Source organism: Lepidochelys kempii, chromosome 18, assembly GCF_965140285.1.
Source record: "Lepidochelys kempii isolate rLepKem1 chromosome 18, rLepKem1.hap1, whole genome shotgun sequence".
Taxonomy (NCBI): Eukaryota; Metazoa; Chordata; order Testudines; family Cheloniidae; genus Lepidochelys; species Lepidochelys kempii.
In genome coordinates this window covers 1,568,892-1,595,166 of record NC_136397.1, presented here as the reverse complement: position 1 = coordinate 1,595,166, position 26,275 = coordinate 1,568,892, and the positions used below count along the sequence as shown (strand labels likewise).

The 26,275-nt window shown below is 46.1% G+C and overlaps 1 protein-coding gene across 17 annotated transcripts in view; it reads left to right on the top strand.

Annotated features, from left to right (window-relative positions):
* EIF4G3 (eukaryotic translation initiation factor 4 gamma 3) overlaps positions 1 to 26,275 on the top strand; it is a 441,067-nt gene that overhangs the window by 146,185 nt on the left and 268,607 nt on the right. For 13 of the 17 annotated variants that reach the window (XM_073316590.2, XM_073316588.2, XM_073316594.2 and 10 more), the window contains exon 4: positions 11,686 to 11,790. The exons of the other annotated variants lie outside the window; for them this stretch is intronic. In XM_073316590.2, coding sequence (XP_073172691.1) covers positions 11,686 to 11,790 — 105 coding nt within the window. The remainder of the gene's footprint in view (positions 1 to 11,685; positions 11,791 to 26,275) is intronic. 17 annotated transcript variants of the gene reach the window in all.

The following is a 26,275-nucleotide window of genomic DNA, read 5'->3' as shown; positions in this document are numbered from 1 at the left end:
CCTATCCTTTGTGAGTGGCCTAGTAAATGTCTCCCCATAGCTATCCCACCTCAGCATCTGTATCATTACTGTCAAAAGCAGCCTCCAAAAATCCAAAAGTCAAAGTGTAAAGATGGTTGCTCTCTCCTCAACTGGTTCACCTGAGTCTCTTCCAGTAGGCACACCTGCAAAGGTTACAAACAAAATTTCTAGAGAACATAAAGGACACATAGGTGGATCTCAGATTCTTTCTCAGTTGATGCCACCTCCTTTTTCTGGAAGAGGGAGAGCTATCATAGTTCAGTTTGGAAAAAAAAATCTGACCACAGTAGCCAAAACACACTATTCATGATGGAATACCGTTACACCAGGTTCAAAAGGATCTTCTAAGCTTCTTGAGCTGGACTAAACCCTAGAAGTTCCCAAGCAGAAAATCATTATAGTTTCTGATAGGGAATATTTTCCATGCAAATGTTAAAAGAGTGAAATTTTCCAACTCAGCTCAGTTATAAAGGAGATTATCTCATTAGAATTGGATCAGGCATCTAGTGGGAGATGCCTCAACAGACAGGAAGTAGTACTCTTGTACAAACTTCAAATGACAAAGCCCTGGTATGAATGCCAGAAGTCTGTTGTCTTGCATGCGGAGGCCAAAGAGCCGGTTGTTCCCATTGAAGACAACTGCATGAGGGACCAAGTAGATAGAAGGACTGAGGCCCCACTTTGCAGAAACTATGAAAAGGCAGGTATCTGCAATCCTACAGTTCAGGCACCTACTTTGCTAGGGTATCTCTTCAGTCTATCAGTTGAGTGTGTCCTGATTCAGCAGTGACAGCGCACACAATGCACTCAATACTATAAGAACAAAATTTCCATGACATTGTTGCCAATGACATTGTGATTGCTGTTAGTTTCTCCTCTTATTCCTTGGTTTCCCGTGAGCTACCAATAATCACAGAAGTGTAGGGCTGGAAGGAACCTCACAAGCTGATCTAGTACAGCCCCCTGTATTGAGGCAGGACCAGGTACACCTAGACCAAGGGTTTTTAGACTTTTGTACTGGTGACCCCTTTCACACAGCAAGCCTCTGAGTGTGACCCCCCTTATACATTAAAAACACTTTTTTATATATTTAACACCATTATAAATGCTGGAGGCAAAACGGGGTTTGGGGTGGAGGTTGACAGCTCGCAACCCCCCATGTAATAACCTCACGACCCCTTGAGGGGTCCCGATCCCCAGTTTGAGAACCCCTGACCTAGACAGTCCCTGACAGGTGTTTGTCTAACTCAGGGGTGGGCAAACTTTTTGGCCTGAGGGCCACATTGGAGTATGGAAATTGTATGGCGGGCCATGAATGCTCACAAAATTGGGGGTAGGTTTGCGGGATGGAGTGAGGGCTCCAGCTGGGGGTGCAGGCTCTGGGGTGGGACCAGAAATGAGGAGTTCAGGGTGCGGGAGGGGGCTCTGGGTTGGGGCGTGGGGGGGGTGAGGGCTCTGGGCTGGGGCTGGGGATGAGTGGTTTGGAGTTAAGGAGGGGGCTCCAGGCTGGGACCGAGGGGTTCAGAGGGCGGGAGGGGGATCAGGGCTGGGGCAGGGGGTTGGAGTACGGGGGAGAGGTGTGAGGGCTCCAGCTGGGGGTGCGGGCTCTGGGGTAGGGCTGGGGATAAGGGGCTTGGGGTACAAGAGGGGGCTCTGGGCTGGGATAGAGGGGTTCGGAGTGTGGGAGGGAATCAGGGCTGTGGCAGGGAATTGGGGCGGCGGGGGGCCTCAGGTGTGGAGGCTCCGGGCAGCAATTACCACAAACAGCTCCCGGAAGCATGTCCCCTCTCCGGCTCTGAGGCGCGGCCAGGTGGCTCTGTGTGCTGCCCTGTCTGCAGACGTCACCCCTGCAGCTCCCTGAGCTGCCTGGCCACGCCTCCGTGTACTATGTAGTAGCTGGAGGGGGGTCATGCCAGCTGCTTCCTGGGAGCCGTGCGCAGCAGGGTAAGCCCCCAACCCTACTCCCTGGCTGGAGCACCGGGAGTGGGGCAAATCCCTGACCCTGCTCCATGGCGGGAGCTGAGGGCCGGATTAAATGGTTTGACGGGCCAGATGTGGCCCGCGGGCCGTAGTTTGCCCACCCCGGTCTAACTTGTTCTTTAAGACCTCCAGTGATGGTGATGTCCCAACCTTCCTTGGACACCTATTCCAGTGCTTAACTAACCTCAGAGTTAGATTGTCCTAATATTCAACCTAAATCTCCCTTGCTGCAGAGCAAGCCAATTACTTCTTGTCCTGTTTTCAGTGAACATGGAAAACAGTTGATCACAGTCCTCTTTATAACAGCCATTAACATATTTGAAGACTTAGCAGGTGTCCTCCCCCCCACCCCCCCGAGTCGTCTTTTCTCAAGACTAAACATGTCAGGTTTTTTTAACATTTTCTCACTGATCAGATTTTGGGGATTATTTATTATTTTTGTTGCTGTCTGCAGGACTCTCTCCAGTTTCTTCACATCTTTCCTAAAGTATGGTGCTCAGAACTGGACACAATACTCCAGCAGAGGGCCTCACCATTGTGGAGTAGAGTGGGACAGTTACTTCCCATTTCTTACATACAACATTTCTGTTATACATCCCAGAATGATATTAGCTTTTTTTACAGTTGCTTCACATTGTTGACTCATGTTCAGATTGTGATACACTATAATTCCCAGATCCTTTCCAGCAGTATTACCACCTATCCATTATTCCCCATTTTGTAATAGTTTATTTGATTTTTTTCTTCCCAACTATAGTATTTCACACTTGCCTTTATTGAATTTCATCTTGTTGATTTCAGACCAGTTCATTAAGGTGGTCTTGAATTCTTATCCTGTCGTCCAAAATGCTGGCAACCCCTGCCAGTTTGGTGCCATCCGCAAATTTTATAAACATACTCTCCACTCCATTATCCAGGTTACTAGAGAAAACACTGAATAATACCGAGAGTGCTAAAGGGATTGGCGGCTGTGATTGCAGAGCCATTGGCCATTATCTTTGAAAACTCGTGGCGAACGGGGGAAGTCCCAGATAACTGGAAAAAGGCTAATGTAGTGCCAATCTTTAAAAAAGGGAAGAAGGAGGATCCTGGGAACTACAGGCCAGTCAGCCTCACCTCAGTCCCCGGAAAAATCATGGAGCAGGTCCTCAAAGAATCAATCCTGAAGCACTTACATGGGAGGAAAGTGATCAGGAACAGTCAGCATGGATTCACCAAGGGAAGGTCATGCCTGACTAATCTAATTGCCTTCTATGATGAGATTACTGGTTCTGTGGATGAAGGGAAAGCAGTGAATGTATTGTTTCTTGACTTTAGCAAAGCTTTTGACACGGTCTCCCACAGTATTCTTGTCAGCAAGTAAAAGAAGTATGGGCTGGATGAATGCATTATAAAGTGGGTAGAAAGTTGGCTAGATTGTCGGGCTCAACGGGTAGTGATCAATGGCTGCATGTCTAATTGGCAGCCGGTGTCAAGGGGAGTGCCCCAGGGGTCGGTCCTGGGGCTGGTTTTGTTCAATATCTTCATAAATGATCTGGAGGATGGTGTGGATTGCACTCTCAGCAAATTTGCGGATGATACTAAACTAGGAGGAGTGGTAGATATGCTGGAGGGCAGGGATAGGATACAGAGGGACCTAGACAAATTGGAGGATTGGGCCAAAAGAAATCTGATGAGGTTCAATAAGGACAAGTGCAGGGTCCTGCACTTAGGACGGAAGAACCCAATGCACCGCTACAGACTAGGGACCAAGTGGCTTGGCAGGAGTTCTGCGGAAAAGGACCTAGGGGTGACGGTGGACGAGAAGCTGGATATGAGTCAGCAGTGTGCCCTTGTTGCCAAGAAGGCCAATGGCATTTTGGGATGTATAAGTAGGGGCATAACGAGCAGATCGAGGGACGTGATCGTTCCCCTCTATTCGACACTGGTGAGGCCTCATCTGGAGTACTGTGTCCAGTTTTGGGCCCCACACTACAAGAAGGATGTGTATAAATTGGAGAGAGTCCAGCGAAGGTAAACTAAAATGATTACGGGTCTGGAACACATGACTTATGAGGAGAGGCTGAGGGAACTGGGATTGTTTAGCCTGCAGAAGAGAAGAATGAGGGGGGATTTGATAGCTGCTTTCAACTACCTGAGAGGTGGTTCCAGAGAGGATGGTTTTAGACTATTCTCAGTGATAGAAGAGGACAGGACAAGGAGTAATGGTCTCAAGTTGCAGTGGGGGAGGTTTAGGTTGGATATTAGGAAAACCTTTTTCACTAGGAGGGTGGTGAAACACTGGAATGCGTTACCTAGGGAGGTGGTAGAATCTCCTTCCTTAGAAGTTTTTAAGGTCAGGCTTGAGAAAGCCCTGGCTGGGATGATTTAATTGGGGATTGGTCCTGCTTTGAGCAGGGGGTTGGACTAGATGACCTCCTGAGGTCCCTTCCAACCCTGATATTCTATGATTCTATGAATACCAACCCAGGACAGATTCCTACAGGACCCCAGTGGATATATTCCCCCAGTTTGATGGCGAACCATTGATAACTACTCTTTAAGTACAGTCTAGTTTTGCACCCATCTTACAGTGATTTCATCTAGACCACATTTCATCTAGATTGCTTATGAGAATGTTATGTGGGACTGTGTCAAAAGCCTTACTAAAATCAAGATCGATCATGCCTACATTTTCCTCCCTATCCACTATGCCAGTAACCCTGGCAAAGAAGGAAATTCAGGTGATATGGCACAATTTGTTCTTGACAAGTCCATGTTGGCTGTTAATTATAACTCTGTTATATCCTCTAAGTGTTACAAATTGATTGTTTAATGATTTATTACAGCATCTTTCCAGGTATCAAAGCTAGGCTGAGTGGTCTATAATCCTCCGGGTGCTCTCTATTCCCCCTTTTAAGGTAAATATTATGTTGGCCCTTCTCCAGTCCTCTGGAACTTCATTCGTCCTTCATGAGTTCTGAAAGATATCTGCTAATGGTTCTGAGATTGCTTCAGCTAGTTCCTTTAATACCTTAGCATAAGGTGTATTTTGGCTTTCAAAGAATTTACTGTGCATTTTGTGTTTTGCCATCTTACTTTTCCTGTTTTCCAACAGATGTCTGGGTAGTTAATGTCCCCCATTGTTAACAGGTCTCATGTTTTGGATATTTCTGTTGTTTTTAAAGCCCTCCTCCCTAGGTTGGTGAGTCGGTGTGTGAAGATGCTTTTCCCTTTTTTGGTTAGGCAGACCCCCATCTCTTCCCAGAATGAAGACATCTTTTTCAAACAGACCAATCAGTAAAGCATTTTGTAGTATCTGTCCCTTCCAAGACAGATTCATATTTGGTGTCCTGCTTGACAAAGATATGAGTTGCCTTACTGGATCAGATCAATGGTTGACCTAGTCCAGTATCCTGTTACCAAAAATTACCATCACTAGCTGCTTAAAAAGGAGGTTCAAGAAACCTTGTAGAAGGCAGTTATGGGATGTCCTCCCAGAAAGTTTCCTCCTAATCTCCAATAGTTAGAGGTTGACATAAACCCTGCAGTATGAATTTATATCCTTTCCAAAGCTTTTGTTTATTTTTAATATTTTTATTATAACTAGATATTCTTATTTATATAAATTTTGAATCCCTTTTTGACTCCTGCCAGATTATTGGCCTCAATCTTATCTTGCGGCAATGAGGTCCCCAGGCTAATTGTGTGTTGTTTGAAATAGGATTTCTTTATATCAGTTTTGAATTGATCACCTTTCAGTTTTCTTTAATGTCCCCTTGTTCTAGTATTATGAAGCTGGGTGAATAGAAGTTCCTAATCTACCTTCTCTATACCATTCATTGTTTTATAGACTTTTATCTGTTTCCTCTTAGATAAGCAATGCCAATCTTTTAAATCTCTCATCATATGAGAGTTTTTCCATGTCCCTTATCATTCTTGTCACCTGTCTGTTTATTACTTCTTATCCTGCTATATCCTTTTTATAAGTACCAGTAAGATAACAACGGACATAGGTATAACAAGATCCAATCGCTGGAAGTTGCATCTAGACAAATTCAGACTGGAAATAAGGTACATTTTTAACAATGAGTGTAATTAACTATTGGAATAACTTATCGAGAATTGTGGTAAAGTCTCTATCACTGGCAATTTTGAAAATAAGGTTGGGTGATTTCTAAAAGGTCTGCTCTGATGCAAACAGGAATTAATTCAGGAAAGTTCTGTGGCCTGTGTTATATAGGAGATCAGAATAGATGATCACAGTGGTTTCTTCTGGCCTTAGAATCTGTGAATCTATGAATGTTTAGAAAGTCTACCCTCTGCATCTCATATTTATTACAGTTGCCTTTCTAGTGGCTATAACATCAGTCAGAAGGATTTTGGAGAATTACAAACTTATAAGAGATTCATAGATATTAAGGTCAGAAGGGACCATTATGATCATCTAATCTAACCTCCTGCACAACGCAGGCCACAGAATCTCACCCACCCACTCCTACGAAAAACCTCTCACCTGTGTCTGAGCTATTGAAGTCCTCAAATTGTGGTTTAAAGACTTCAAGGAGCAGAGAATCCTCCAGCAAGTGACCCGTGTCCCATGCTGCAGAGGAAGGTGAAAAACCCTCAGGACCTCTTCCAATCTGCCCTGAAGGAAAATTCCTTCCCGACCCCAAATATGGCGATCAGCTAAACCCTGAGCATATGGGCAAGATTTACCAGCCAGATACCCAAGAAAGAATTTTCTGTAGTAACTCAGATCCCACCCCATCTAACATCCCATCACAGGCCATTGGCCTATTTACCATGAATAGTTAAAGATCAGTTAATTGCCAAAATCCTGTTATCCCATCATACCATCTCCTCCATAAACTTATTGAGTCTAATCTTAAAGCCAGATAGGTCTTTTGCCCCCACTGCTTCCCTTGGAAGGCTATTCCAAAACTTCACTCCTCTGATGGTTAGAAACCATCATCTAATTTCAAGTCTAAACTTCCCAATGACCAGTTTATATCTATTTGTTCTTGTGTCCACATTGGTACTGAGCTTAAATAATTCCTCTCCCTCTCCGGTATTTATCCCTCTGATATATTTATAGAGAGCAATCATATCTCCCCTCAACCTTCTTTTAGTTAGGCTAAACAAACCAAGCTCCTTGAGTCTCCTTTCATAAGACAGGTTTTCCATTCCTCGGATCATCCGAGTAGCCCTTCTCTGTACCTGTTCCAGTTTGAATTCATCCTTCTTAAACATGGGAGACCAGAACTGCACACAGCATTCCAGGTAAGGTCTCACCAGTGCCTTGTATAACGGTACTAACACCTCCTTATCTCTACTGGAAACACCTCGCCTGATGCATCCCAAGACCGCATTAGGTTTTTTCACGGCCATATCACATTGGCGGCTCATAGTCATCCTGTGGTCAACCAATACTCCAAGGTCCTTCTCCTCTTCCGTTACTTCTAATTGATGCGTCCCCAGCTTATAACTAAAATTCTTGTTATTAATCCCTAAATGCATGACCTTACACTTCTCACTATTAAATTTCATCTTATTACTATTACTCCAGTTTACAAGGTCATCCAAATCTTCCTGTATGATATCCTGGTCTCTCTCTAAATTGGCAATACCTCCCAGCTTTGTATCGTCCGCAAACTTCATTAGCACACTCCCATTTTTTGTGCGGAGGTCAGTAATAAAAAGATTAAATAAGATTGGTCCCAAAACTGATCCCTGAGGAATTCCGCTGGTAACCTTCCTCCAGCCTGACAGTTCACTTTTCAGTAGGACCCGCTGTAGTCTCCCTGTTAACCAATTTCTTATCCACCTTTCAGTTTTCATATTGATCCCCATCTTTTCCAATTTAACTAATAATTCCCCATGTGGCACTGTATCAAACGCCTTACTGAAATCGAGGTAAATTAGATCCACTGCATTTCCTTTGTCTAAAAAATCTGTGACTTTCTCAAAGAAGGAGATCAGGTTGGTTTGGCACAATCTACTTTTTGTAAAAGCATATTGTATTTTGTCCCATTTACCATTGACCTCAATGTCCTTAACTACTTTCTCCTTCAAAAGTTTTTCCAAGACCTTGCATACTACAGATGTCAAACTAACAGGCCTGTAGTTAACTGGATCACTTTTTTCCCTTTCATAAAAATAGGAACTATGTTAGCAATTCTCCAATCATACGGTACAACCCCTGAGTTTACAGATTCATTAAAAATTCTTGCTAATGGGCTTGCAATTTCGTGTGCCAATTCCTTTAATATTCTTGGATGAAGATTATCTGGGCCCCCCGACTTAGTCCCATTAAGCTGTTCGAGTTTCGCTTCTACCTCAGATATGGTAATATCTGCCTCCATATCCTCATTCCCATTTGTCATGGTACCATTATCCCTAAGATCCTCATTTGCCTCATTAAAGACTGAGGCAAAGTATTTGTTTAGATATTGGGCCATGCCTAGATTATCCTTAACCTCCACACCATCCTCAGTGTTTTGCGGTCCCACTTCTTTCTTTGTTTTCTTCTTATTTATATGGCTATAGAACCTTTTACTATTGGTTTTAATTCCCTTTGCAAGGTCCAACTCTACTTGACTTTTAGCCTCTCTCACTTTATCCCTACATGTTCTGACCTCAATAAGGTAGCTTTCCTTACTGATCTCTCCCATCTTCTACTCCCTGTATGCTTTCTGCTTTTTCTTAATCACCTCTCTAAGATGTTTGCTCATCCAGCTTGGTCTACAACTCCTGTCTATGAATTTTTTCCCCTTTCTTGGGATGCAGGCTTCCGATAGCTTAAAGTAATCCCAGTCCTTGTCTGCCTTTAGATCCATAAATTCTTCAGTCCAATCCACTTCCCTAACTAATTTCCTTAATTTTTGAAAGTCAGCCCTTTTGAAATCAAAAACCCTAGTTGCAGATTTATTTTTGTTAATCCTTCCTTTCAGTTTGAACTGAATTAGCTCATGATCACTCGAACCAAGGTTGTCTCCTACAACCATTTCTTCGATGAGGTCCTCACTACTCACCAAAACCAAATCTAAAATGGCATCCCCTCTAGTCGGTTCAGCAACTACTTGATGAAAGAATCCAGCACCAATCACATCTAGGAACATCTGAGCCCTATTATTACTACTAGCACTCGTCCTCCAGTCTGTATCTGGGAAGTTAGTCTCCCATGATCATGCAGTTTCCATTAGTATTTACTTCATTAAAAACATTGAAGAGGGCTCTATCCATATCCAAATTAGATCCCGGTGGTCTATAGCACGATCCCAGGGGAGGCTCTAGTAGTTTTCTTCCCCAATGTAATTTTTGCCCAGACGGACTCTGTCTTATCCAGTCCATCGCTTCTTATTTCTTTACATTCTACCTCATCATTGATATATAATGCTACTCCACCACCTTTACCTTTATTTCTGTCTTTCCTAAACAGCACATACCCTTCAATATCCATAGTCCAGTCATGAGATGTTAGTTTTCTTCCTAATAGCCATAAATATCTAGTGAATTTTCTAAAAAATGTAGTGCTATCAAGGAATGACATTAAGAGTTAAGCAATAGTGAGCCAAAGGCATTCTCCTTTGATTAATTATGTGTTTAGACTTCCTATGATTTGACCCAGGGCTCAAGTGCCAAGTGGAGATAGAATTCATTTTACTAGAGTGGTGACAGCATCTGTAATTTGTATTTGCCATGTGCCTAAAGCTGAGATTTGTAAATTTAAGTTACATTTTCATAAATTACTGTTCTCTCAATGCTAAGTCTAGATCAAATATTCAGTCAAAGAGCAGTGTTCCAATCTCTGTTTAGTTAGTAGAGTTCCTCAGCACTCTTCCTCCAGAGCAGGGGTTCCAAAACTTGTTCCGCCGCTTGTGCAGGGAAAGCCCCGGCGGGCTGGCCGGTTTGTTTACCTGCTGCGTCCGCAGGTTCGGCCGATCGCTGCTCCCAGTGGCTGCGGTTTGCTGCTCCAGGCCAATGGGAGCTGCTGGAAGCGGCGTGGGCCGAGGGACATACTGGCCGCCGCTTCCAGCAGCTCCCATTGGCCTGGAGCAGCAAACCGGAGCCAGGGGGAGCCGCGATCAGCCGAACCTGTGGATGCTGCAGGTAAACAAGCTGGCCCGGCCCGCCCCGCCAGGGACTTTCCCTGCACAAGTGGCAGAACAAGTTTGGGAACCACTGCTCCAGAGGATCGTAATTGCTTTCTAGCTTCCTAAAGTGAGGATCTTGTAGAAGCACTACCATGAAGGAGAAAAGAACGTGATTAATAGGAACGCTGATTCTCCAAATGTTTTGTTTCTGCAGGCGTGGTGCGCTCAGTACTTACTTCCTCCCATCTGCTTCAGAGTTTTAATAGCATTCCAGGAGGTAGAGTAGAATTGAGCAGTGTTTACAGACAGTGGAACTTCTATGTCCTCAGTTCAAGAATGCTGGATCTTAGATACAAGTGTCCCCTCATTGCCTTACTACTATAGAAGGATCCATGTCTATGTGACAGGGCACACAGTCCTAAAGTGTGGCTCCTTCAAAGGGGCATTGAAGAATAGCTGATATCTGTTAAATGCTAGTAAGTCATAGTATTAAGGAAGTGTCAGTGTGTGGTTAAAATGAAATGAAGACCTTTAAGAATGATGCAAAATGCCTTGGCAGAATGGTGCCTGGTCCTCTTTAAATATTTCCAAATGTGTATATGGAAGGTTGCAGTGTGATGGTGTGGAATGGTACTTTGGGACTTCAAACGTAGGCTTCCAGGACACCGATTAAGGAGTAATGGGATGTATGATGTCTCTTGTGGGAAAAGAGATGTAGGTGTGTGTGTCTTGTCATACAAAGCTAGTTGGGTTTTATTTAATTTTTTTTTAAATAAACACCAAAAGAACTCTTTTAATATGTTTGAATGCACAGCACGTACTGATATAGAAATCTCATAGCAATGATCTGGAGTCATACATACAGCTTCTCATTTGCATTTCTTTGCGCTAAAGAATTCTCAGTAATCAAGAGACTAGGGAGGGGTTGAAAACTCTTCTTTCCTACCTACCCTTCTCAGTTACAGACTTTGAGAGAAGTAGAGTAGCAGCAACACAACCTGGCATCATCCAAGAGGCTCTGGATGGGGAGAAAAGACACAAAGCTCTTTCATCCTTCTTTAGCTGTTGGAAAGAAGGTACCAGAAACTGAAATGAAATCTGGAGCCCTAAAGTAGGGAACAAGAAGATCACTGTGTTAGAAATACCGACATGTTCCCACTCTCTATACCTGGAGGAGTTCAGGGCTAGGCTTCTCATTAGGACCTCTCTGATGAGGCCTTTCTGTCCTTGGTATCTACCTTTTAGCTATGAGGAGAGGGTGGGCATGGAGAGAGAGTGGAACTGTTCTTTGAACTGCCTTTGGCCAGATTGGGGGCATCAGTTGCCATTCTCAGCAGTGAGGGGAAAGAGATAAAAACCTTCCTCAGTCAGGGTTAGAGGACAAAGTGGAACTCCACCAGAGCAAGCAAACTGGGAGCTGGAGAGAAAAAAACTCTTAAGATGTTGCAGCTGTCTGTAATTATTCAAAAAGAAAGGGGCAGAGAGTGGAAAATACCACCCTCCCCCGAGCCAGGAGGAGAGGAAAGAGTGAGTAGAGCTTCTACATGCACAAACTCTCTCTCTCTCTCTCTCATTCTTACCCTTTCAATCTCTCTCACTCTCACTTCAGCAGCCAGGAGGGAGGAGGGACAGAAGCTTTCAACCCCACCCAAGAGCCAGCAGTCTTTTTGAAGATCCAAGGGAACTGGTGCAAAGGATTCTGGGATGTGGGATGGTGAGTCACAAGAAGAAAAAGGTTGAGAAATTTCCCTCCAAAAAGCATCTGTCCTTGTTTATTTTAGCTTAAAAAAGCTGGCTCTGATTTGTGAGGTTAGGGATTTTTTAGTTTGGGATCACAGTTTGCAGGGGATTCACTGACAACTGGGGAACAAATGATCATTAATTTCTTTTGTAAACATGGAATGCTTCCGGTCCTTTTTAAAACATTCTGTGTACAGAGCAGATCACAGTTTTGTGTCCATGTAGTGTGAGTAATTCTAAAATAGTTAAATATTCTGTTAGCCACAGAGCCAGTGGCATATAACAAAGCTTTGTTCCGAAAATGTTCCAGTTACAGACAAATACTAAGCATATTTAGCAATTCACATTGTAAATACATATACCATGGAAAACATAACTACAAGGGAACTGAATTCTCACAGGATTAATATTTAAGCCTTTCACTTGTAGGGGACTGGTTTAGACCCAAAACAGGTCTGTACTAACTGAAAGCTGTTACCACTTTGACTTAAGTGAAAGTCGTGTTGTGGTCTCATTCTAGTTGCTGTAAATGCCACCATTGGGAAGGCTAGCTTTTGTAATGGCATTTAAACATTCTCCAGCACCTTTAAAGTCTGAGGGTTCTTGTGCCAGCAAAGACGCTGTCATATGTGGTACATTCATGGGCAGACTTCACAGCTCCCCAAGCTCCTTTGTCTGATGTTGGATCCCTTCTTCAACAGCAGAAATTGTCTTGTATCTAGGACATTTATTCAGCACTTCAGCACAGTCAAATTCAAACTATAGTTAAATTTGTTTAATTGAAGAAAATAAACCCATAAACAAAGACATTGTTTAGCGTTAATCTGAGCTAGTCGTGGTCTCTGAAAAGCTGCGGTATCAGGTGCTTTGAGACTTGAAATCAAATGTTAAAGATTGATAGCTTTAGACCTTCTCCTTTTACAAGCGGTCCTGTTCTCCCAATCAGTGGCTCACTGCCTGTGAGTACTTATCAGCTCCCAAAGTTCAGCCATCCTCTGTTGTCTATACTTTATATAGAAATACTTTCTTTTTTCTTGGCAAAGTCAGATAGCAAAGTTTTCATAGGTGAACTGAGGCATGATGTCTCCCTTATTTATCTCCTTTTCAGTTTTTTTTCTCCATATTTGGTCACTTCAGAGGCCTCTCATCCATTTACTAAAAGATGCCTTTTGAAGCTGTGTAAACTGTGATGCATTTAAAATTATCCCCACCCCTTTTTAGGGATGTTTGGCAAACATTTTAGTTAAAGCCAGTTTCTTTAGTAATCCAATGAAGTCTCCACCAAAAGGGATCTTCGTATACAGGAAGCCTGCAGGTTTTATGCAAGATTGCATTATAACAGCTTTCACATTGATAAAAATAGAACATTACAAGTCATAACGAAAGGTACAGTAATGGGTCATGACATTAATTAGCAGTCTTCTTGGCCGTCTCGGTAATCTAGACAGAGAGACGTCGAGGTTGAGGTACAGTGATACACAGTGATAACTTTGGGGAAGCTTGCACTGCTTTTGCCCATGCTGTCTCTCGTCTGTGGATAAACTGGGAAATTCAGTTTTCAAGATGTTCAGTCCAGCGGCAAATATACACAGATACTTTAAAATGTAAGGATGGAGAGAACCATAAACAGCCTAACTCATGCTGGTGCTGTGCATGCAAACTCTGTCTTCAGCTGTTCTGCCCATGGCTTTTCTGCTTCAGTTGTGCCAATTACTCCGAGCTTTGAGACTTGCTAGACCTACCATGTATTTCCCCCGCAGCAATTGGCATTCAAGCTGCCTCTGCCGCCTCGGAGAATGCCACATCCTGTCTAAGTGCAAGGTCTGTGCTGGCTTCAAAAGTAGCTCTTGCAAGCTGAGAGAGGATAGGCTGCAGCTCCTTCTCATGGAGTGCTCTCTGGGATCAGCTGGGTCTGAGGCTCCCCACCCCATACATTGGCTTCAGCCGTGCTGGAAACTTTGACCTCAGCAAGTAAAGAGAATGGGGCTGCTTTGGAATTGAAGCATTCTTTGAAAAAAAGGAGACTTCCTTTCCAGAGAGAGACTCCAGGGAAAAAAAGGGAAGTCACCTCCAAGGTCAGGAATTAGGACCCCAGGAGACGTCGTGTCTTGGTGTGAGTGCTGCTGAGACTTCCATGGGCCTGGTACCAATGAACCATTACCAGTCATGAGCTCACGCTCTGAAGAGTAATCTAGAAAACATGGATTTTCTCCAAAAGTGGTACCAGAAGAGAAGCCCTCTAAATGCAAGGACTCTATACCAGAGGTGGGCAAACTTTTTGGCCTGAGGGCTGCATCTAGATATGGAAATTGTATGGCAGGGCATGAGTGCTCACAAAATTAACTATTCAGAGATATTCAAATAAACTCTATTTAATAAAGATACATTTTAGTGGTAATAAACATAAAACCTTACTTACTATTATAAATATACCATCATAACAACATATTACTATAATTAAACCAAACTTAACTCCTTTCCACACCCTCTTTGATTAATGTGAACAATGTAGCTGGTCACCCTTCTTTACAATGGCATCAAAGTCCTGTGTCATTTTTGTTGTGGAAATCCGCAATACTGAGCTGAGATACTGGTCAGTTAACTGGGATCTGTAGCGAGATTTTTTGTAATTCAGCAGGGAAAATGTTTGTTTGCCCACATAGGTGGAGCCAAAGAAGGGTTTTCTGTGCCACCTTGCAGATATTTGGGAACTTTGTTTCACTCAGGGAGGCATAAACTTGTCCAGTTTTTCTGAATTATACTTTTCCTTCAAGGTGGAATTGCACTGTAGATCAAAGAGCTCCAGTTGTAATTCTTGTGGTGCTTTCTTGTAGTCAAATGACAGTGGGCATGACACCAGCTCCAGTGTATTCTCTATCTTCTCAAAGTCAGAGAATCGATGAGAAAATTCTCCATAAAGTCACTCAGAATTTTGCTGTACTTTTCTGTCTGCTCTGGCGACACTTCCAAGTATTTCAGTGTTGTAAAGTGAGTGAATACTTTGTCCTTAATTTGTTTTGAAAACAAGACTAACTTGGCTTTGAAAGCTGTCACACTAGAATGTAACTTGTATACAAACACATGCTTTCCTTGCAGCTTCACATTAAGTTCATTTAAATGTGCCAAGATACCCACACTGAAAGTGAAGTTGCATACCCAGTTTGAATTCTTTAATTCAGGGAAATCATTTTCTTTTCCCTGCATCTCCAGAAAAGTGTGAATTTCATCTCTGAGCTCCCACACTTGCTGCAAGACCTTTCCTAGGCTGAGCCAGCAGACAATTGTATGATAAAGTAATTCCTGGTGTTCGGCGTCAGTGTCTTCAAGAAGGGAAATGAATTGCCGAGGATTAAGTCCCCTCACCCTTATGTAGTTCCCTATTTTTACTACTGTGCGAACAACATGATAGATGTCCAGGACATTTTTGCAGAGGGCTTTATATTATGTATAATACAATGCAGAAAAATCACCTCTTTATCGAGGTCGTCTTCTTTTACTTTGTCCTGAATTCTTTTTAAAAGTCCTATGTTTTTCTCAATTAAAATTAGTGATCCATCTGTGGTTACATTTGCCAGTTTACTACATGGGAGCTTCAGACATTCACAGCAGGCAGAGACCCTCTCGTATAAATCCAGTCCCTTACTTGTGCCTTTCATTGATTCCATTGATAAAAATTCTTCTGTGATTTCAAATTTGTCGTCAATTCCTCTGACAAAAATCAGTAACTTTGCTGTGTCCTTAATGTCAGTGCTGTCATTGAGAGCTAACAAATACAACAACTCTGTGCTTTCTTGTTCAAGTCAGAAGCAAAGTGTTCATCAATCACTTCCACACAGTAAGTAACAGTTCTTCGTTACAAACTAATGTTCTCAAATTTGTTTTGGTATTCTGGGCACAGCATGCCAGCAACATCAACCATGCATTCTTTCAAAAACTCCCCTTCAGCAAAAGGCTTATTTTGTTTAGCGATTTTAAATCCAGAACATAACTTGCCTTTGTAGTGGCTTCCTGAACTGTAGCTTGTCAAACATAAATATTTTGCTGAGCTTTTAAGTTTGTGGCGAGTTTCTCAACTTTTCTTGCCCTTTCCTCAGTTGTTAAATTGCTGCCATAATTAGGATGTTTCATTGAAAAATGGTGATTCAAATTGTGCTCCTTGAACACTGTGATGCTCTCCTGACAAATCAGGCATACAGCCTTCGAGTTCATGTTTGTGAAAAAATATTTTGCATTCCATTCTTTGTTGAAAACTGGACATTCACTGTCTTCTTTTCTTTTCTTTTCTTTTCTTTTCTTTTCTTTTCTTTTCTTTTCTTTTCTTTTCTTTTGTGCAGTGCTCATTTTTGAAAGGGAAAAGAAAATCCCAACTGCTACCCTTATTTCAAACTGCTGTTTTACAAGATTGCATGCGCTATGAAAAAATTGGGTCCTGTCTCTAGCCTGGATTTGTCGGCAGTGCCCTTGACCATTTTGAGTCATGGCACTCTATCCCAGAATCTGTGTGGACAAAAAGAGGCAGAGGCGGAAGCCCAAGGGCTGGATAAAAAGGTCTTGCGGGCTGGATACAGCCTGTGGCCCATAGTTTGCCCACCCCTGCTCTAGATGGAGGGACTCCTCTAAGAAGCCCAAATCTATCTCACTACCTCCTCTTTGGGACTCAGCTACAAGGACCGTCCTCATCATAGAACTGGAAGGGACCTCAAGAGGTCATCTAGTCCAGTCCCCTGCACTCGTACTTTGGCTTAGTCCTGGAACCATCCTCATTGGCCTGCATTCATACTGGGTGTATGGTTTGCACCTCTATACCATCCCTGGTGTCTTCCCAGGCTATAATAGAGCACTCCCCGGTGCCAACCGTGTTCCTCTTGCACAAAAGCTTTTTGGTCGTGGAAGAACCAGGCTCTCGCCTTCTAAGAGGCACTGAGAGGGATCCTTCTCTGGTACCATCCCGCCTGTTGGAGCAGGAGCCTATTACACATTAGCACAGGATCACGTCCACTGGTATTTACTCAGCTGCCTGTCCCTCCTCAGGCTTGTATCATGAGGTGTAGATCGCTGGGTCTCCAACGCAGATCTGCCGAGTGCTATTGGTCCCTGAGATCCCGACCAAGATGCCTGTCTTGCTCGGACAGGTTGGCTTCGGGAAGCAGTGACTGGCACCGGTCGGACAAGAGCCACCGCTCCACCCGATAGCGGTCGCCTGGTACCGACCGCTCTTCTTATACCTCCAGCACACAGTGAGGCTCCCTGACTGCAGGACAAGCCTCAGTATCTGCAGTGGCACCTACATCATCAGCACCGAAACCTGTCCCATGGCTCTAGGTACAGTGGCCGGTGCCATGGTACCCATGGAACCCTTGGGGGTTCACCCAACCCTCCCAGGCTGCCAGGTCGGCATTGGGAGCCTCAGAGAGGCCAGCGGCCTCAGTATCCCGTCCCCCCCCCGGTGCTCAAGGCTTCAGGGGGTAAGACCCCACAGGTCCAGGAGGACCCAGGGGAGCAAGCTGCTGGACCGCCAATTGAAGTGGAGGTCCCTGCGGCACTGGCATCGTCCTTGTCATTGCCAGACAAGGCTATCATAGGGCTCCCTCACCCAGTTCCTCAAGATGATGCCAGAGCGCACGAGGAACTTTTGAAGAGGGTCGCGTCCAACCTGGGGCTTCAGACAGAGGAACTGGAAGAGCCCTCGGACTCCCTGTTTGGTGTCCTCTGCTCCTCAGCTCCTGCCAGGGGGGCCCTACCCCTTCATGAAGGGGTTTTCAAAATCACTAATGCCCTGTGGCAGACCCCCTCTTCCCTAGCCCCTATCTGTAAGGAGGCTGAACACAAGTACTTTGTGTCAACCAAGGGGCATGAGTACTTATACTCCGACTCTGCCCCCCAGTTCCCTCGTGGTAGAAGTGGTTAACCACAATGAGAGGCAAGGACAATCTGGAGCCACTCCCAAAAATAAAGACTTGAGGAGGCTGGATCTCTTTGGGCGTAAGATTTATCCATCTTCCAGGCTTCAGCTGAGAGTAGCAAACCACCAAGCCCTCTTTGGCTGATATGACTTTAATACGTGGCGAGCCATGGCCAATTTCGAAGGGTCACTCCTCCAAGCTTCCAAGAAGGAGTTCAGCGTGATCCTCAATGAGGGCACTATCACAGCCAAGAGCGGCCCTCCAGGCAGCATCAGATGCTGCTGATGCTGCTGCCTGCACCATGGCTTCCGCTGTCTCCATGCAACAAGCCTCTGAGGGTTGTCCCCTGAGGCTCAGCAGTCCACAACCAAGTCCTATTTGTGGAGCAAATGGACAGCAAGTTGCATGGCTTCAAGGACCACCCTGAAAACCCAGGGTCTTTATGTCCCAGCCCCAGTGCGTAACTGGTTCAAACCTCAGCAGTTGCAGGGCCAGAAGAGCCAGTCTCCACAGGACCAGCCCCAGAAACGAGCCAAGGGCTACAAGGGCTGCCTGAGTGACCTGCCTTCACCCTCTGCCCAGTCAGGCTTGACCTGTGCAAAGCAAGGGATCAAACGGTCATTTTGAGACCTACCAGTCTCTTCCCCGGATCCGTCTGTCCTAGTGTTCTCCAACTGCCTTTTCCTTTTCTCCCTGTTTGGACTGCTATAACCTCAGACTGATGGTTCCTCAGCACAGTGAAGCAGGGTTATACCCTAAAGTTCCTTTCTACGCCCTCTTCCCACCCGCCTTCCCCATCCCTCTTCAGGGACCCCTCTTATGAGAGTCTCCTTGAGCAGGAGGTTAAGGTGCTACTACAGCTGGGTGTGGTGGAGGAAGTTCCTCTCCAGGACAGGAACAAAGAGTTCTGTTCCTGGTACTTTTTAATCCCAAAGGCCAACGGCAGTCTACGGCTCATCCTGGACCAGCGATACCTCAACAAGTACCTAAAGAAGTTGTAGTTCTGCATGATTTCCCTGGTTTCTATTATCCTCTGCCTGGATCTGGGAGACTGGTATGCTGCTCTCGAGCTGAAGGACACATACTTTCACATAGTGATCTTTCAAGGACACAGACGCTTCCTCCAGTTTACGGTGGGGCCCCACCACTACCAGTTTTTGGTCCTCCCATTACGCCTGGCGACAGAACCGAGAGTGTTTACCAAGTGCATGTCAATGGTGGCGGCTTACCGCAGGCGCTGGGGTATCCAGATCTACCCATACCTCGAAGACTGGCTCATCAAGGGCAGCTCCAGGTCTCAAGTCCAAAGGGATATTGTGGTGCTTCAAGCCATGTGCCACTCTCTGGACCTACTGGTGAATGACAAAAAGTTGACGTTAGTGCCGGTGCAGAGGATAGAGCTCATTGGAGCAGTCCTTGACTCGACACGTGCCAGGGTGTTCCTGCCACTGGAAAGGTTCCACGCATTGATGAACCTCATTGAGGAAATCTCTGAATTCCCCTTGACCACAGCCAGGGTCTGTCTGCGCCTGCTGGGTCACATGGCAGCGTGCACTTGCGTGGTCCGCTATTGTCAAGGTTCCTCCCCCACTCTGAACTCTAGGGTACAGATGTGGGGACCTGCATGAAAACCTCCTAAGCTTACTTTTACCAGCTTAGGTTAAAACTTCCCTAAGGTACAAATTAATTTTATCCTTTGTCCTTGGAATAACCACTGCCACCACCAAACTCTAACTGGGTTTACTGGGAAACATAGTTTGGACACGTCTTTCCCCCCCAAAATCCTCCCAACCCTTGCACCCCACTTCCTGGGAAAGGTTTGGTAAAAATCCTCACCAATTTGCATAGGTGACCACAGACCCAAACCCTTGTATCTGAGAAGAATGAAAAAGCATTCAGTTTTCTTACAAGAAGATTTTTAATAGAAATAGAAGTAAATAGAAGTAAAGGAATCACCCCTGTAAAATCAGGATGGTAGATACCTTACAGGGTAATTAGATTAAAAACATAGAGAATCCCTCTAGGCTAAACCTTAAGTTACAAAAAAGACACACAGACAGAAATAGTCATTCTATTCAGCACAATTCTTTTCTCAGCCATTTAAAGAAATCATAATCTAACACATACCTAGCTAGATTACTTACTAAAACTCTAAGACTCCATTCCTGGTCTATCCCCGGCAAAAGCAGCATATAGACAGACACAGACCCTTTGTTTCTCTCCCTCCTCCCAGCTTTTGAAGGTATCTTGTCTCCTCATTGGTCATTTTGGTCAGGTGCCAGCGAGGTTACCTTTAGCTTCTTAACCCTTTACAGGTGAGAGGATTTTTCCTCTGGCCAGGAGGGATTTTAAAGGGGTTTACCCTTCCCTTTATATTTATGACAGCTATGCCAGGCTCCGGATGCGGCCTCTGCAACAATGGCTGGGAACAGTCTATTCCCAGTCCCAGGACCCCCTGGAAAAGATCGTTACCATTCCCCAGGGAATACTTACCTTGCTACAATGGTGGACCGACCGTGGGACAGTCCTGGAGGGGGTACTGTTCGACAATCCCGCTCAGTCCATCCAGTTGGTGTCAGATGCCTTGGACCTCGGCTGGGGTGCGCACCTCAGCGATCTCCATACTCAGGGGATGAGGACTCCGGAGGAGGAGAAGTCGCACATAAACGTCAAAGAGTTCCAAGCAGTCTGGCTGGCGTGCGGAGTGTTCCTGCCCCATTCGTTGGGCAAGGTAGTATGAGTCCTGACGGAGAACACAGCCTGGATGTTCTACATCAACAGGCAAGGGGGAGCACGCTCGTCGGCTCTGTCAAGAGGCACTCCTTCTATGGGACTTCTGCATCAGCCATGAAATCCACCTGGAAGCTTGTCACCTTCCCGGTGTCAAGAATACGCTTGCGGACCAGCTTAGCAGGGAGTTCTTCTCTAACCACGAGTGGTTGCTCCATCCAGAGCTAGCCTGCATGATCTTCCAAAGGTGAGGAAGTGCCCAAGTGGACCTGTTCGCTACCAGACAGAACAGGAAATGCCACCCGTTTTGATCTCAGGAAGGTCTGATCAAGGGCTCCCTCTATGATGCCTTCCTCCTGTCGTGGTCAGGGATCCTGATGTACGCGTTCCCTCTGATGCCACTCATCAACAGGGTCCTGGCAAAGATCAAGAAAGACAAGCGCAACTTGTTGTGATAGCCTCGGCATGGCCTTACCAACATTGGTTTGGCATGCTCATGAGCTTGTCAGCGGCCCCTCCCTGGCCCCTTCCCAACCGCCTGGACCTGCTGTCACAGGACCACGGTCGACTCCTACACCCCAACCTTGAGTCCCTCCACCTCTCGGCATGGATGCTGCGTGGCTGAACCCGGAGGAACGGACCTATTCGGAAGGAGTCCAACAGTTCCTCCTGGGAGTAGGCAGCCCTCAATCAGACTGACTTACCTGGCCAAGCGGACGAAGTTTTCCCGCTGGGCATCTGAATGTGGCATCTCTCCCTTGTGTTCTTCCATACAGGCCGTCCTGTACTACCTGCTCCATTTGAGGAGCCAGGGCCTGGCACACTCTTCCATTAGAGTGCATCTAGCGGCCATCTCCGCTTTTCACCCGCCGATCCGAGGACAGACGGTGTTTTCCCATGAAATGACAATCAGATTCTTGAGAAGGCTCGAGAGACTCTTCCCGCAGGTACAGACTCCTGTCCCATAGTGGGATCATAAATTGGTCCTCTCTAGGCTCACAGGCCCACCCTTTGGGCTACTAGGTTCATGCTCCTTTTCCCACCTGTCATGGAAGGTTGTTTTCTTGGTGGCGTTGACGTTGGCGAGACGGGTCTCTGAAATTAAAGCCTTGACCTCAGAACCACCATACACAGTCTTCTACAAAGACAAGGTTCAGCTGCAGCCCCATCTGGCCTTCTTGCCAAAGGTGGTATCCATCTTCCATATGAGCCAGGACATCTTCCTCCCGGTGTTCTGTCCCAAACTGCAGAAGACCAGTGAAGAGAGGCATCTTTACGCGCTGGATGTTCAAAGGGCTTTGGCTTTTTCTTTAGAACTTACCAAGTCTTTCCGTAAATCAACTCAGCTCTTCATCGCCAGAGCACATAGATGAAGGACCTTCCGGTGTCCTCACAGAGGATTTCCAATAGGATCACCTCGTGCATAAGGACCTGTTAAGACCTGGTGGGGGTTCCACCAATTGTCAGAGCCCACTTGACGAGAGCACAGGCATCTTTGCCGGCCTTCCTGGTGCACATCCCTATCCAGGACATCTGTAGAGTTGCAACGTGTTCCTCTGTCCATACGTTCACGGCTCAGCAGGCCAGAGATGATGCTGGATTTGGCAGAGCTGTGTTGCAGTCGAGACGTCCGTGAACTCCTACACACCTCCAGCTGTACTGCTTTGGAGTTGCCTAATATGGAATGCACGTGAGCAAGCACTCACAGAAGAAAAGACAGTTACCTCTTCCATAACTGCTGTTCTTCGAAATATGCTTCTCATGTCCATTCCACAACCCGCCCTCCTTCCCACTGTAGGAGTTTCCGGCATGAAGGAACTGAGGGTGCAGTGTCCAGCGGCGCCCCTTATACCGCTCCATGCGGGCGCCACTCCAGGAGCCACCAGAACCAGTCCCCTATGAATAGTGCTGAGGAAAAAACTTCCGGCACCGGTGCATGTGGTGAGCACACACACACCTAATATGGAATGGACATGAGCAACACATCTTGAAGAACACCAGTTAGGGAAGGTATCTCTCTTTTAAGCCAAGCTGGTCGCCTGCCATAGTTGCTATTCTTTCTGCACATCAAGATGGTTTGTTCCTGTGCCCTCAATAAGTCTTCTTTAAAATACTCCTTTCCCCTTCATATTAGCCTCCCAGGGGATCCTGCCCATCAGTTCCCTGAGGGAGTCTGTCTGCTTTTCTGAAGTCCAGGGTCCATATTCTGCTGTTCTCCTTTCTTCCTTTTGTCAGGATCCTGAATTCAACCATCTCATGGTCGCTGCTGCCCAGTGCCCACCCACTACTTCTTCCCTACCAATTTTTCCCTGCTTGTGAGCAGCAGTTCAAGAGGCGCATGGCCCCTAGTTGGTTCCTCCAGCACTTGCACCAGGAAGTTGTCCCCAATACTCTCCAAAAACTTTGTGGATTGTCTGTGCGCGGCTGTATTGCTCTCCCAGCAGATGTCAGTGTGATTGAAGTCCCCCATTAGAACCAGGGCCTGTGATCTGGAAACTTCTGTTGTCCGAAGAAAGCCTCATCCACCTCATCCTCGTGGTCTGGTGGTCTATAGCAGATACCTACCATGACATCACCCTTGTTGCTCTCTCCTCTAAACTTAACCCAAAGACTCTCAGCAGGCTTTTCTCCAGTTTCATACTGGAACTTTGAACAATCATACTGCTCTCTTACATACAGTGTAATTCCTCCATCTTTTCTCCCCCACTTGTCCTTCCTGAACAGTTTATAACCATCCATGACAGTGCTCCAGTCATGTGAGTTACCCCGCCAAGTCTCTGTTATTCCAGTCACATCATAATTCCTTTTCTGTGCCAGGACTTCCAATTCTTCCTGCTTGTTTCCCAGGCTTCTTGTGTTCATGTACAGGCACCTAAGATAACTAGCCACTTGCCCTAGTTTCTCAGTATGAATCAGGAGCCTCCCCGTTGCACTCTCCTCCTTGATTCCTCCCAGTATTCCACTGCCCCACTTACTTCAGGGCTTAGGTCTCCATCTGTCAGCGAACCTAGTGTAAAGCGCTTCTCACTAGGTTAGCTAGCCTGCCTGCGAAGATGCTCTTCTCTGTCTACGTTAGGTGGATCTCACCTCTTCCTAGCAATCCTTCATCCTGGAACCACACCCCGTGGTCGAAGAATCCAAAGCCTTCTCTTCAACACCACCTGCGTGACCATGCGTTTACTTCGACAATTCGATGGTCCCTACCTGGGCCTTTTCCTTCAACAGGAAGGATGGACGAGAACACAACTTGTGCCTCAAACTCCTTTATCCTTCTTCTCAGAGCCTCATAGTCTGCAGTGACCCATTCCAGGTCATTCTTGGCAGTATCTTTGGTGCCTGCGTGGGGAAATAGGAAGGGGTAGTGGTCCGAGGGCTTGATCAGTCTCGGCAGACATTCTGTCACATCCTGAATTCTAGCTCCAGGCAAGCAGCACACTTCTTGAGTTTCCTGATCTGGACGACAGATGGATGACTCCGTTCCCCTTTGGTGCGAGTCCCCCAAAACCACCACCCTTCTCCTCCTCTTGGAAGTGGTGGTCATGGAACCCCCATCCTTAGGACAATGCATCCCATGCCAATTGGGTCTCCTGATCCTTTCCCTCAGATGACTTCCAAACCATTCTTCATCGTAGTAACTATGTAGAGAGCCTGAAAACAGTTTCTTACCTCTATCTTCAGTGGGGGTACATGGATTCTCCTCTTTCATGGTGTTAGGGCAGGTGGCCCGAGCCCAGGTGGCCCAAGCCCAGCATGCAGTGACAGCTGTCAGTCAGCACCTCGCTTTGGGACCCCTTCCCCAGGTCTGAGAGCTGAGACCAGGGTGAGTGGAATCCGGCAGTTGTGGCTTCCAGGGGAATGGACCAATCATCTGCAGATGCAGGGCCAGGACCAATTGGGAAGCAAGGTGTTGACTTATAAGCTGGAGGGTAGGTATATGATAGAATCATAGAATCTCAGGGTTGGAAGGGACTTCAGGAGGTCATCTAGTCCAAACCCCTGCTCAAAGCAGGAACAATCCCCAACTAAATCATCGCAGCCAGGGCTTTGTCAAGCCTCACCTTAAAAACCTCTAAGGAAGGAGATTCCACCACCTCCCTTGGTAACCCATTCCAGTACTTCACTACCCTCCTAGTGAAAAAGTTTTTCCAATATCCAGCCTAAACCTCCCTCACTGCAACAAGGGCACACTGTTGACTCATATCCAGTTTCTCATCTACTGTAACCCCAGAACTGCAGAAAAGGACCTAGATACAGAGGGACCTAGACAAATTAGAGGATTGGGTGAAAAGAAATCTGATGAGGTTCAAGAAGGACAAGTTCAGAGTCCTGCAGTTAGGAGGGAAGAATCCCATGCACCGCTACAGACTAGGGACCGAATGGCTTGGCAGCAGGTCTGCAGAAAAGGACCTGGGGGTTACAGTGGACGAGAAGCTGGATTTGAGTCAACAGTTTACCCTTATTGCCAAGAAGGCTAACGGCATTTTGGGCTGTATAAGTAGGAGCATTGCCAGCAGATCGAGGGTCGTGATCATTCCCCTCTATTCGGCATTGGTGAGGCCTCATCTGGAGTACTGTATCCAGTTTTGGACCCCACACTAGAAGAAGGGTGTGGAAAAATAGGCAAGAGTCCAGTGGAGGGCAACAAAAATGATTAGGGGGAGAGGCTGAGGGAACTGGGATTGTTTAGTTTGCAGAAGAGAAGAATGAGTGGGGATTTGATAGCTGCTTTCAGCTATCTGAAAGGGGGTTCCAAAGAGGATGGATCCAGACTAGGATCTAGATCTAGGCTCAGTGGTAGCAGATGACAGAACAAGGAGTAATGGTCTCAAGTTGCAGTGGGGAGGTTTAGGTTGGATATTGGGAAAAAAAATTTCACTAGGAGGGTGGTAAAGCACTGGAATGCGTTACCTAGGGAGGTGGTGGAATCTCCTTCCTTAGAGGTTTTTAAGGTCAGGCTTGAGAAAGCCCTGGCTGGGATGATTTAGTTGGGGATTGGTCCTACTTTGAGCAGGGGGTTGGACTAGATGACCTCCTGAGGTCCCTTCCAACTCTGAGATTCTATGATTCCGGCACCGATGCATATGACGCACACACGCCCCCTAATATGGAATGGACCATGAGCAACACATCTTGAAGAAAGTCAGTTATGGAAAACGTAACTGTCTTTTCTTCTTCAAGTGTTGGCTCATGTCGATTGCATGTTAGATGTGTGTGCACTCACGTGCATGGCTGCCCGAGATTTTTCCCTTTTTGGTGGTATCCATAAGGCCAGCTCTGGCATGCTCTGGAGTCCCATGCTTGTGCACCGGTATATGGGGCGCCGCTGGCCCCGCGCCCTCTCGGTTCCTTCTTACCGCCAGTGACATTTGCTGGAAAACTCCTTGCTCTTGAAAATTCCCTTTGGTCTCTGTTCTGGACTTCAGAGTTGTTTCTGTAAAAAGATGTAGTTATTTGGTTAGTTTAGTGTTAAAGTCCCATCAGGGACTTTGTCCCAGGGATGGGGCATGCCCCGATCTCCGGAGTTTAAACTGTGCGCTGCCTGCCACAAACCCATGCCAGTTAGTGACCCGCACACGGGCTGTCAAGTGCCTGGGAGAGGCGCATGTTAAGGAGAGGTGCTGGATCTGTAAGAGTTTCAGACCGCAGGCTCTCAAGGACAGAGACATACGATTAAAGGTCGTACTCATGGAGGCTGCCCTGCGCTGTGCATTGGAGATGTCTTCTGACTGAGCATGTTGGCGTCAGTGCTCTGCCGGCACCAGGCCCCTTCACTAGTGCCCAGAAAGAGGCACAAGAAATCGCAGCCAGCAAAGAGTAGCTCCCTTC